The sequence below is a fragment of the Mytilus trossulus genome, chromosome 14 (assembly GCF_036588685.1).
Source record: "Mytilus trossulus isolate FHL-02 chromosome 14, PNRI_Mtr1.1.1.hap1, whole genome shotgun sequence".
Taxonomy (NCBI): Eukaryota; Metazoa; Mollusca; class Bivalvia; order Mytilida; family Mytilidae; genus Mytilus; species Mytilus trossulus.
This window is the reverse complement of record NC_086386.1, coordinates 45670240-45683852: the sequence shown is the minus strand read 5'-3', so window position 1 is coordinate 45683852 and position 13613 is coordinate 45670240. Positions and strand designations below refer to the sequence as shown.

General features: G+C 33.1%; 1 protein-coding gene across 1 annotated transcript; it reads right to left on the bottom strand.

Annotated features, from left to right (window-relative positions):
* Positions 1 to 8612: 8612 nt before the first annotated feature.
* On the bottom strand, positions 8613 to 9866 carry LOC134697808 (uncharacterized). Its single transcript, XM_063560094.1, has one exon. The coding sequence runs from the start codon at positions 9864 to 9866 to the stop codon at positions 8613 to 8615; it is 1254 nt and encodes a 417-aa protein (XP_063416164.1).
* Positions 9867 to 13613: the final 3747 nt, after the last annotated feature.

Here is a 13613-nt window from a genome sequence, read left to right as displayed (position 1 = left end):
CCATCACAATCAGGGTCTACGGTCTTGTGCAGAATACAATTCTGTAAAGACAAATACAAATGCATTGTTTTCATAGAAACGTTTAGACAAAATAAGATGAAAAACATTTAAATAAACAAATACATAATCAGACATTTGATTCAAAACAATCCATCTGAACAACTTCAATGGTATAGTTCTATCCATGGCTGCTAAGACTTGCTTGTGCCAGTGCCAGTTCTACCGTTACAAAGTCTTCGATATAAGTCTTTCCTAGCACACTACAATATGTCGTACAAGTCATTTAGTTTTGAGATCAGGATAATTTTTTACGGTAAGCTTTTCGGAATTGAAATGAAAAATGGGTAACAATTTAACTGAGAAAACTTAAGGCCTAATTTACGCGGGTCTGGCGTATAAACTAAATTTAGTCCTGGTATCTATGGTGAGTTTATTTACAATCTCTGGGTCGATGCCACTGCTGGTGGAGATTTATTTCCCGATGGTATTACAAGCCCAGTAGTCAGCACTTTTTGTGCTGACATGAAATGTCATTGATATGGTTAAATTTATAAATTTACTGTTTACAAATTTTAGAATTTTTTGAAATACTAAGGCTTTTCTACCTCAGGCATAGATTATCTTAGCTGTATTTGGCAAAAGTTTTAGGAATTTTGATCCTCAATGCCCCTCAACTTCGTAATTTATTTGGCCTTTTTAACTTTTTTGGATTCGAGCGTCACTGATGAGTCTTTTGTAGACGAAACGTGCGTCTGGCGTATATACTAAAATTAGTCCTGGTATCTATCATGAGTTTATTTATAACGAAACAATTTGCATAAAACAAGTTTGATAAAGATCAGCCAACGACAAGCGTTGAACTACAGCCTCCTAATTTTGGATAGACACATGTAGTGTGACGTAGATTGACAAGTTCGAATGCATCAATGCATATATTACCTCCTTCCTTAGAAATATTTGGCAAATCTGCAAAGAATTTTAAAACTCTGAATCCTTTTACACCTCTAGCTGTGTTCACTCAAGTGTCACTGATGAGTCTTATGGAAACAAAACTCGCGTTTTGACAATTCTTACTAGTAGTGTGCCAAAGTATCAACAAACACAGATTTTTTATGCTTAGTTATTGTTTTGTTTATATTTACATTTTTATCAAGTTACACTTCATAGAGCAAAATTATCGGATCACATAGATATCTATTGTTTTGTTAATCAATAAGAATTCTTATACAATGAAAGTTAACTTTATCAAAAATCATTGGATTGACCTTTAGTTTTCTAAGTTGTGTTATATGTACTATTGTTTGTCTGTTTGTCTTTTTAATTTCTAGTCATGACGTTACCAGTTTATTTCGATTTATGAGTTTGACTGTCCTTTTTGGTATCTTTTGTCCCTCTTTAAAAAAAATAATGACACATTTTGACCTAATAAAATTCAGAAGTAGGCAAACAGTAAAGAAAGGGGTGATACATAACTTTAGTACAAGTTTAAAATCAAACAAGTTCAGGGCTTATTTATGTTGAAAACATTGTAAAATTGTACTATTAAGGGCAATAACTCCTTAGGCCGTTAGGGGTCAATTGTCAATTTTAGTCATAATTATAGTTTTATTTGTAAATCTTAATTTTCCTAACATTATTGTTGTTTACAATTTATCTTTATCTGCTAGTATTATAGTATTCAAGAATATAGATAAACAATGCTAAATTTAATTTGATTTACCAATTCAGGGGCAGCGACCCAACAGCGATTTGTCTGATGTATCTGAAAATGTTAGGGCAGATGGATCTTGGCCAAATAAACATTTATAACCATGTCAGATTTGCTCTTTAGTCTTTTGTAAAATAATCGAAAATTGATATTTCATTTATTTGTCGAATTTGTAAAATAACTAATATCCTTTTAACGGAGATATGAATTAATACTTACTTCTTCTTTAGAGAATTTCATTCCAACACATGATCCAAATGCTTGTCCGTTGTAACTGCCACCATACCAAAGCACATGATCGTGAACGTTGCTATTAAAACTTGCTCGATAAGTTGTATTTTGTTGAAGCATTATTGGTGTACTATTGTCAATTTTATTAGGGTTTCCATCGGAGTAAAGCTCAAATGTTGTGTTAAGATTTGAACCATATGCATATAATCTATGTTCGGATATATCTCCATTTATATTCTGGAATGTTTTGAAATCATATGTATCCAATATGTGATCAGTTGATGGAATTATTACCATAAATCCACTTCCGGCATTGTTGACTACAGTTACCCAAACAAACACGGGCTGGTCGCAGGATATTTTTTCTAAGTTATATATTTCTCCTTTCGATATTTGCTGGAAGTCTCCTGGTTTTTCAAGATATATTTCCCATTGAAAATAACGGAGAGAATCTGATATGGTTAAATAACAACTTGTTACCCAAGATGATGTCATTATACGGATGTTGTAAATCGCAATAGAATCTTCATCAAGTCGAAAGTTAATAGGATATGATCCGGATTTAAAAAACTGAACAGGGTACAGCTGCTCTGCGACTGAAGTGTTGTTGAAATTTGCGCCACATATAACAGAAACTCGATTATCCGCCCGAATGTAAGTTCCAGTCAAATCTCTTTCTGATTTCAGCAATGCATATTTATATTTTCCGATGGAAAGATTAATTCTCGAAGTGTTATGCACACTGTAATCGTTGTTTCCGAATTCGGTGATATTAATCAGATAATGACTATCATTAAATAGAACTTTTACATTAGTGTTGTCAAATATTGCAGTGATGACACAATAAGAACTGCAATACACACTATGTGGACAGTACGTTGCAGCATAATATTCTGATCCCAAAACATCAATTGGGAATAACAAAGTGGATATTGCCTGATTTTCTTCATAGCTGTACCAGAGAAAATTTATAGAAATTTTGTCTGCAGACGTTATCTGTATAACCGTCATGTCCTGTCCATTAATTTTACCTCTATAAGGATATGATGTGGTTCCCGTTATGGTTCCATTTATATAACTGCTTAGTTCAGTAGTGTTATTTTCAGGATATATTGCAAGCTGATAATTGTCTTTCCATGTTGTCAGAATAGGAACAATGAAACAATATCCATGACTGCTTTTCGTATCTAAAGGAGGTTATAAGTAGAGTATTTCGAATAACATTAAATTATAGTTTAACTTTGCGATAAACTATATAACAAAAAACATATGTGTTCGACCTACCACAGACCGACTACAGTTTTCTAACTTGATCTTATACTTTAAATGATGGAAACACAAATTGGTGAGAACATAGATACGGAACATATGATAAAAACCAGCAACGTAATAAAAACTTTGTACTTAAATAACACATACGAATAGACAGTCTAATTCCTAAAGCAAAAAAAAGTGGGGATTTATTTTCATGATTTGAATGTCATATTCCTTTTATACTAATTTTTCTATTGAATCAGATAATTGATTTCAACAAATCTTTCATTAACTGCTCAGAAAAAAAATGTGACCATTGCACACTTTTGAATTCATCTTTGATCAGTAATAATTTTGTCGAAAGTATGCAATCGTTGAATTCGCTATTGGTACATCTAAACGAGAATGGCGTATCTTGTAATATCACTAACATCCTTACGTGGAAGGCAATATAATTCCGAACTATCATATCTCTAGTCAATATAAACAAAAATCACGCACAGAGAATACAGTGTATAAAGCAAAAAGGCGAAACTTGTGAGAAACCAGGTGGTCGAGGGGTTTAGTATAAAATTGTAAGCCTCTTTACTTGATCATACACTCGTTTTTAGGATAACTAAAAAGTCATCGTTTCAGTTGTTAATATAGTAATACCCTTATATATTCAAATAATACCTCCATCGTTAGAATCGAGTCTTTTTATGTAAAAGTAAATATCAAAAGAAAATATCACCAATGCATGATGTTTTGAAAAAAATAAATAAAATAATATTTACTTTAATTTGATATATTCAGGCATTTGGTGTTGTCAGGTTTAATGGATTTTTTCCTTTTTTCATTTACAATAATGATCGGTATCTTTTAAATATTTTTTTCTATCCAGTCTTTCTAGAACAAAAGCATGATAATTAACATCTTTTTTCTTGTAGACATACTTTAATTGTGTTTGAAATTTGTCACAAAAAATGTATGTATCCTTTAAAGACATAGAATCCTCGGAACTGTCACTATTATAAATGTATAGGACGATACGCCAAAAAAAATGTATGACCATGTACCCCTGGAATTGTTTATAACATAGAAAGAGAGAATCACATATTTTTTTTTACATTACCTTGCAGGTATACTCCATTTATTTTACATAAAAAGTATATTTACGGCATTATCTTTTAGCATTTAAAATTGATTTAAAGTCTTACAAAATACTATTTTTAAATACTTTTAAGTACTTTCATGATGCCGCAATGCTGTAAATTGTCATTATGAGTGGAAGACGTTTTGAAAACTGTCTTCGTGAGAAAAATTTGGTTGAATAACAATGAAAATTAAAAGATTAAGTATGATTACAATTGAGGCAATCATCTATCAAAAACCACTTACACGGATGTTAATAAATAAATATTAACTTACAATCTTTCCAACAAGAACGTTATATGTAGCTATACAAGATCCGGAATATCAAAATGTAAAACCATACATTATGGGGAAAAAGCTAGTAATATTAAATGGAAAAACAATGTCACACGGCAACCAATGACAACTAACGCTTGTTTCGTTTGTTATTGAGTGACAAGAAGGACGTAGATTGTTTGTGTATTTCTGTTCCTTATATACATAAGGTAATTCAAAACAACGACAGGAAAATACTTATCATAACACCATCTAATATTCTTGGTTTTACTTAACACAGCTTTTCCATAGAACTATTACTATTAAAATTATAGTAAAATTTTCTTATGTTTAAAATAATACACTTCCGCCCGCCATGATTAAATACAGGGGAGTAATCTGATATTTACGGGCTGTCTTCCTTTGATTTATGTTTATTAAATAAGTAATATACAAACGAATGAAAAAGCAGATAATGAATGGACCAATCTAATGTATACATACCGCCTGAGTCAATACATATATCTTCCGTAGTGACATTATGCACTTCTGTAACCTCTTGTTCGTTAGAAAGTATATCTTCAGGTACATCTTCAATCTATGTTTTTTTCATATTAAAGAATAGATATCAATTTATAAAATACATGTAATGTCTCAAGACTCTTTCAAATAAAAAAGTTAAACAACAAAATTCTAAACTCCAAGGAAAATTCAAAACGGAAAGTCCCTTAATAAAGGGGGAAATCAAAAGCTCAAGCACATGAAACGAATAGAAAGCAACTGTCATATTCCTGACTTGGTTCAGGCATTTCCTTATGTAGAAAATGACGGATTAATCCTCGTATTATAGCTAGCTTATTCTCTCACTTCTATGACTGTCGCGTAAAATTACATAATATTGACAACAATGTGTGAGCAAACCAAAAAGACATTATATAGGTACAAATGTCATAAATTGGGATACATAGTCAATATATAGAGAATACGGACAAAGAAAGAATTTTCGGGTTTTGATTACTTCTTGGTATTCTCTTCCTTTTTTAATTTCGTCGCCATTGTAAGAAAAGACATAATTTTATTTCTTATACCTATACCAAACCTATTGCAACTAAAATTTTCAATTACAAACACGTTTTGCAGGATCTCGATATTGACGACTTCAAGTCTAAACCTCCTGATTGCACGCGTGCTAGTTCCCAATTCACATATAATCCTGCTGGCCACGTTATTACCGGTGACCTGAACATTGTTTATAACACTTCTCTACGAAATGTGTAATCGAAAGGTGCGAAATATCGTGAGCATAAATCCTTCAATTGGAAATACAACTTTAAAATGTTGATGGATTCAGTCGAGGATTATGCAATGGGCTAAGCGCAAAAAGGAAGACGTAGAAACTCTTTCCGAATGGATTATGGCAGTGAGGTGGTTGATACAAATAAGAATTAAAAAACTGAATGGGTCTATCAATACCCATGCTACGTCAATCTTTAAAGACCCAAAGGTTGCCAAACACCTATCCTACTTCCATGACAAATATTTTGTTGTCCCCGCTGATAAAGCCCCAAACAACATCGTTTTTGTGTGTAAAACTCATTAAATTAACTGCTTGATAAACGAATTAGGTATTGACAATTCACTTGGAAACTCAACATATACCCTCACGACACTTACCAGAGAGGAAATCCTGGATTATCATAGGTCTGTTCTATGTGCCTTTGGAATTTCAACCAAAGATGAAGAACTGGATCTTCCATCACTGTATTGGATACCTAAACTACATAAGTGTCCTTACAAACAACGGTATATTGCTTGGTCTTGCAAGTGCTCCACGAAACTTCTTTCTAAATTATTAACATCTATTTCATCAGCAATCAAAGACGGGCTGTTATTGTGAAACTGCCTATATATTCTAGAGGTGGCGTGAATTAGATGTGGATACTTAAAAATTCCAAAGATCTTTTACAATCTAACTCTCATTCATCTTGTAACAGTATTAAACCATTTGACTTTCTACTCTTTACACAAATATTCCACATTCCAAACTAAAAGACAAATTGAAAAAGTTGGTATTGCTTTGCTTCTTAAAAAAGAATGTCCCACGTAGATACAAGTATCTTGTCCTATGGAGGGATAAATCCTACTTTGTAAAGGATCACTGTGATTCAAACAAAATATTCCCTGTAACTGATATTATCAAGATGCTTGATTTCCTGACTTTACAACATATTTGTTACGTTCGGAGGACGTGTTTTTCAACAGACTGTCGGCATTCCAATGGGAAGAAATTGTGTCCCTCTACTTGCCGACTTGTTTCTTTATTATTATGAGGCTAACTTCATGCAGAAACTTCTTAGGAAGAAAGACAAGGAGTTAGCAATATCCTTAAACTCTACTTTCCGCTATAAAGCTGATGTTCTTTCACTAAATAATTCAAAATTTGGTGACTATGTGGAACGCATCTATCCCATCGAACTAGAGATAAAGGATACTACGGAAACAGTTAAGTCGGCCTCATATCTTGACTTACATCTAGAAATTGACAATGAGGGTCGGCTGAAAACAAATCTTCACGACAAAAGAGATGATTTAAGATTTCCAATTATGAACTTTCCATTTCTAAGTAGCAACATTCCAGCAGCACCTGCATACGGGGTATATATCTCCCAATTGATACGATATTCCCGTGCTTGCATTTCCTATTATGATTTTCTTGATAGAGGGTTGTTGCTCACAAGGAAGCTATTAAACCAATAGTTCCAAATGGTGAAAATGAAATCATCCCTTCATAATTTTTACGGACGCCATCACGAGTTGGTTGACCGTTATGGAATAACTGTTTCACAAATGATATCGGATATGTTCCTTACGTCTTAATAAAATCCCCTTCCCTTTCATGAATGTGACCTACCGAATTAGACTATTTCCCGGATTTCTTATCACATAAGCAACACGACGGGTGCCACATGTGGAGCAGGATCTGCTTACCCTTCCGGACCACCTGAGATCACCCCTAGTTTTTGGTGTGGTTCGTGTTGTTTATTCTTTAGTTTTCTATGCTGTGTCATGTGTAATATTGTTTGCTGTTTGTCTTTTTCATTTTGAGCCATGATGTTGTCAGTTTATTTTAGATTTATGAGTTTGACTGTCCCTTTGGTATCTTTCGTCCCTCTTGAATCTGTGTGCATTTAAAGTTTAAGAACAATTAAACCAAAGTAATGAGAAGTAGCCAAAACCAACGAACACCATTGCATATAACTTAAACTGCACATCTGAAAAACACATACATATCATTTGATAGATGTATTTAATCATACCAATGTTACAAAGAACAGGGCGTGTGATATAAAATGACAGTGCGATATAACGCGAAACAACAATTAATACCAGTAGTCGATGCAATGTTCTACTGAAAGCTGTAGAAATCCGAAAACAATATATATGCACCTTATCTCCTTTTTGTAATATAAATGTATCATAACTATTTTATTTCAAAAGACTACTTTCTAAACATAAATTAAGTATATAAGTTTATGACAAAACCATAAAACTTATTATGTAAATTAAACAAATAAAGTGTCGAAGGGGAGAAGCCAAAATCTGTCTGAAGTTAAATTCTCTGAGGATACAGTTTTTTCTTAATAATATCATACAGAAACTGAAAAATTACACTAATAAAATACAACATCATGATAACATATGTTTATGTACGGTAGTGTATTATTATAATTATTATTACTATTCTGCAAGCACTTACTTATGGTTTGATTCCAAGCTCCATACAGTACAGTACACCAACAATGTATCGACAAAATAGTAATTTTTTTATAAGGAACATTTTTGTAGCCAAATATACAAATGTTTGGAAAACACGTTCCTACACCGCACACATTTTAGATATTACGAGACCCATTTTGACTGAATTGACGTACACTATTGTTTTGTAAAATATATGTTTTCAAATTTGAAAACCTTCTATGTTTTGACTTATTATAAAGACAATTATATCCCGGACTTGATTTCTATCAAATTATTTTCTTACCTGTAAGGCGTTGTTTCCTACATAATGAAAATCTATGTAATCATTTGAATTCATATTTGTATACGAAACTGCGAACGATATATCATTGTTCTGGATTACACATATGTCATTGTTATAATTGTATTGGTTATCAAAGTGCATTACAGAGAGTCCAGACTTCGATACAAGTTCGGTATGTCTCTTCGTGCTTTCTCTTATCTGAAAAGTTTCGTTGTATCCATTCACAACAATGTACAGGTGATAATGATCTTTACATGGGATGGACAGCTCTGTTGTAAAATAATGTTCCTCTGATGGAATGTTTATCATAGCCGGCTGCTTCAAACCATCTGCAGCAATCTGACACACCATTATTGGTTTATTTGCTGAAAGATATATTGTGCTTCCTCTCTGCAAAGATCGCTGTATTATAAAATGAGACATATCATGTATTGTCACGGTTTTAAAGCCATCCATTTTTACCACAGTATTGTTGTATCTAGATATTACTCGAATAGTATCACCAGAATCATCAGTATCAGAATCAATCAATATGAATTCTTTACCCCAGGTACTCAGCGGTAGCATTTGTGTAATTAACGTCTGTTTCTTCTTTCCCTTTTTCACAACTGTATCTCTACCACCAGTAAATACGGCTATTGTTCCGTTACTGCTGATATAAGTTCCGGTTAGGTCACAGGCACACTCTATTATTGTTGTGGAATTTCCGAACAATTTAAATAAGATGGTTTCTCCACTTTCATATTTTGTATTATTAAATGTGACTTCGATATTTCTATTTGATTTTCTCGTTTCAGGTAGGGCTACCTTAACTTCGACTGTTATATCAGGAAGCGTAGTTATACTAATAAAGCATTTACCAAGGATTTGACAGAACGTAATCACCTTGTATTCCTTTCCTAAGCTACCAATCGGATACACTGTTATTGGCGCTAATGATCCATACCTTACATTTATTGAAATCGTTTCACTCTCCAAATAATTTTCTGGTATATCATTTTCTAATATAGAACCTATTTCTATAAGGTAAACAGCTCTCCTTGTAAAGTGTGTTAACTCAGTTGCCCGTGGAGATATACTTTGTTTGAAACTTTCATTTAGCGATAAATTAAACGTTGATTCGTTTTGTTCTCCTAGAAAAACCATATATTCAGTTGAAGATATTACTGGATCTTGTGTCTGGATTTCGAATGTAACATGAACGTGGAAGACTATTGGCGGCAACACGAAGCTTGAATTCATGTTTCCTGCAACATGTGTAACTGACACTGAAAGATTTTCAAAACAGCATTAATTTCTTATCAGTAAACTATTGTAGTTGATAGGTTACTTTTTAACTATTTCCCATGTTTTTAATGCAATGATAGGATAATCTGCATGTGATTTATTTTACAGATTCTTTTAAATTAAACAAACCGAGAAGAAGAAAAAAAACACTTTTACAGTGCCGATCTTTTTTCTACAGAAATAATTATTCAAAATATCTATTTCACTTTTCAAAATTGGTTATTTCTTATTTTCACGCGTATTTCTACATTTATGTCCGCCGTAACCCCTGTAATGGGCATGGCTGCATAATTGAATTGAATTACAGATACACCTTATACCTTATAATTTCGCGTATTTTGCTATTTAGGTACACCCCTTATGATCATTGCTGCAAAATCTTCTTGTTATATCTATAATCAGAGGATGAAGAATATCACAGATCCAGACATGAAAATAAAAACAAAGACAACGTAGAGTATTTTAATTTTGATATATATATAAATATGTTGTAGAGTTGTCACTGGCTCAGACGTACTTATAAATATAATTATTTTCTGTGACTGTATCTTACACTAATTTGTAGGATCCTCTACTATAGATAATTGAGCTGAGCTGATCTGTAACAATAACATCTCCATGCCTTATATATCATGTACTGTAGTACGCCGCTAGATTAAAACTGACGAGGAAATGTAACAAACGGCCACCGAAAGCTTTAATATTGTAGAGCCCAGGTCGTCGTGTGGTCTAGCGGGAAGGCTGCAGTGCTGGCGATTTTGCGTCACGATATCACAGTAGCATGGGTTCGAATCCCGGCGAGGGAAGAACAGCAAATTCACAGATCTAACATTGTTGGGTTGATGTTTAGACGAGTTGTATATAAAGAATATATATAAATGATGGTGAAACATGGCTGTGTACATAATGTATATATAACTCGTCTAAACATCAACCCAGCAATGTTAGATCTGTAAATTTGCTTTCGCATCTCCGTCAAATTAATATAAGATGCAGTCACAGAAAATAATTATATTCATAAGTACGTCTGAGTCAGTGACAACTCTAAAACAGATTTATCCATCGGATCGCCATCAATGATGGTGATAAATAGGATCCTTTACTATAGATAATTGAGCTGATCTGTAACAATAACTCTTCATGCCTTATATATCATGTACTGCAGAACGACGCTAAATTAAAACTGACGAGGAAAGGTAACACAAGGCCACCGACAGCTCTTTTTTGGAGAGCCCAGGTGGTCATGTGGTCTAGCGGGACGGATGCAGTGCATGCAATTTGGTGTCACGATATCACAGTAGCATGGGTTCGAATCCCGGCGAGGGAAGAACCAAAAATTTTCGAAAGCAAATTTACAGATCTAACATTGTCGGGTTGATGTTTAGACGAGTTGTATATACATTATGTACACAGCCATGTATCACCATCATTGATGGCGATCTGATTGATACATCTGTTGTAGGGTTGTCACTGACTCAGACGTACTTATGAATATAATTATTTTCTGTGACTGTATCTTACATTAATTTATAGGATCCTTTACTATAGATAATTTAGCTGATCTGTAACAATAACATCTTCATGCCTTATATATCATGTACTGCAGTACGACGCTAAATTAAAACTGACGTGGAAAGGTAAAACATGTCCACCGAAAGCTCTTTTTTTGAGTCTGATACGATGCTTTTTGTCCGCAATTTGTTTTTTGTCCGCTTTTGTTTTTTGTTCGATAATTTTGCTTTTTGTCCGACACTTTTGCTTTTTATTCGTTGCTTTTTGTCCGACACTTTTGCTTTTTTGTCCGTTGCTTGTTGTTCTTTTCGCTATTTGTCCGATTATTTTGCTTTTTGTCCGACACTTTTGTTTTTTGTCCGTTGCTTTTTGTTCGTTTTACTTGTTTAGCTCAGCTGGCACAGAGGTGTAGGTGAGATTTTGAGTTTTTTTAAAAACTAAGGATTTTCTACATCAGGCATAAATAACCATAGCTGTATTTAGCAAAACCTTTAGAAATTTTGGTCTTCAATGCTCTTCAACTTCGTACTTTATTTAGCCTTTTTAACTTTTTGGATTCGAGCGTCACTAATGAGTCTTTTGTAGACGAAACGCGCGTCTGGCGTATGTACTAAATTTAGTCCGGGTATCTATGATGAGTTTATTCTCACCACTAGGCATACGTCGTCGTCGTTATATATTACAAAAATATTCTCCTCTGAAACAACTGGCACAATGAAAGCAAATATGGCCAAAATCATCCTTATGGTGTCTAGTATTCGGTGACCCCGCCCAATAATCAAGATGGCCGCCATGTCTAAAAATAGAACTTTGGGTATAATGTGCATTTTGGCTTATATCTCTGAAACCAAAGCATTCAGATCCAATCTGACAAGAAGTAAAAATGTTCATCAGATCAAGATCTATCTGCTGAAAAAATTTCCAGCACATCAGATAACAAGTTTTTTGGTTGCGGCCCCTGGTAATCTTAAGGAAAATTAGCAGTTTTGGGTTTTAATTTGATTGGAGTTCTATTTTTGAAGTCGTTACAACGAATAAACTTACTTGTTATCACGACTTAGCTAAAAACTTAGATAACTTGTTTTAACGACTTAACTAACTTATTTACTTAAACTTTCTTATTGTAAATGCACTTTTTTAACAGATTTATATTTGATTACAATACATTACGTTTCTTTATTCATAGATATTTTCCACTTGTATCACATATTGATTTGTAAAATTCAACCGTCTGGGTATTAGTTCCAGATTTTCTTTTTCTTTCTTTTTCGGGAGTAATAACCGGCGATACACTCATCTTTCTTTGGTAGGTACAAGAATACTCAATTTATAAGAAATATACCGAGAACTTAATCACATTTACGGATTTTAAAAGTATGGCATCTCAATGACGAGGGGAAAATGACAAAATTATTTCTACATTTGCCGCCCTACAGTGACTTGATCAATTTTAAAATTAACACCGTTGATGTATTTATCCTAAATGTTTCTATTAAAAAAAGTGTTTTATATTTAGAAATGCACTTTCTGTACATAATATATTGTGCACGTCTATTTCGTTATAAGTAAATGCTAAGTAGTCTTTTTTTTACTTTTCGCACTCATTTCGAGTTTGTCAAACAACAATTAACTACTTGGCTGACAATGCTTTTGTGTTGACCAAAATTTCATTATTACTTGAATATTCTCGAACGTCTTAACGGTACGCCATTTGAAAATAGTTGATAGACATTTCCAAAATGTAAAGACTGATACAGCTAGTTTATCTCAATAAATAGCTACACATGAATTCCTTAAACTTTGCTATCATATAGTATTCCAAAAGTTAAAACAGTATTTGTTATATTTGTAATGATTTTAATTTTTAGAAAAAAAAAAGTTGTTGGAAATAGAACAAAATTAGAACTAGACTTTTAAAAATATTTTTTTAAGCTTAAATGTTTCAAAATTTTTTGGAGCGGCGGATAGACGACCGTTCGTATACCAGTGCGAACAGTGACTATATATATATTTATCACTTAAAAATTTAATGCTTCTTTTTGTAACTTCATTTGTGTGTAAAAGCGTTGACCGAAGAACATTTTGTATGAAGCGCGGAAGAGCTTCATTCTAAAAATGTGCGCACGTTCCACACTTTTACAACCATATGAATAATTATTATTCCACATGAAAAATCAAACTTTTATAACA

What these genes read in the sequence shown, in the direction of transcription:
- LOC134697808 (XM_063560094.1), bottom strand. Translation starts at nt 9,866, where the DNA reads ATGAATTCAAGCTTCGTGTTGCCGCCAATAGTCTTCCACGTTCATGTT.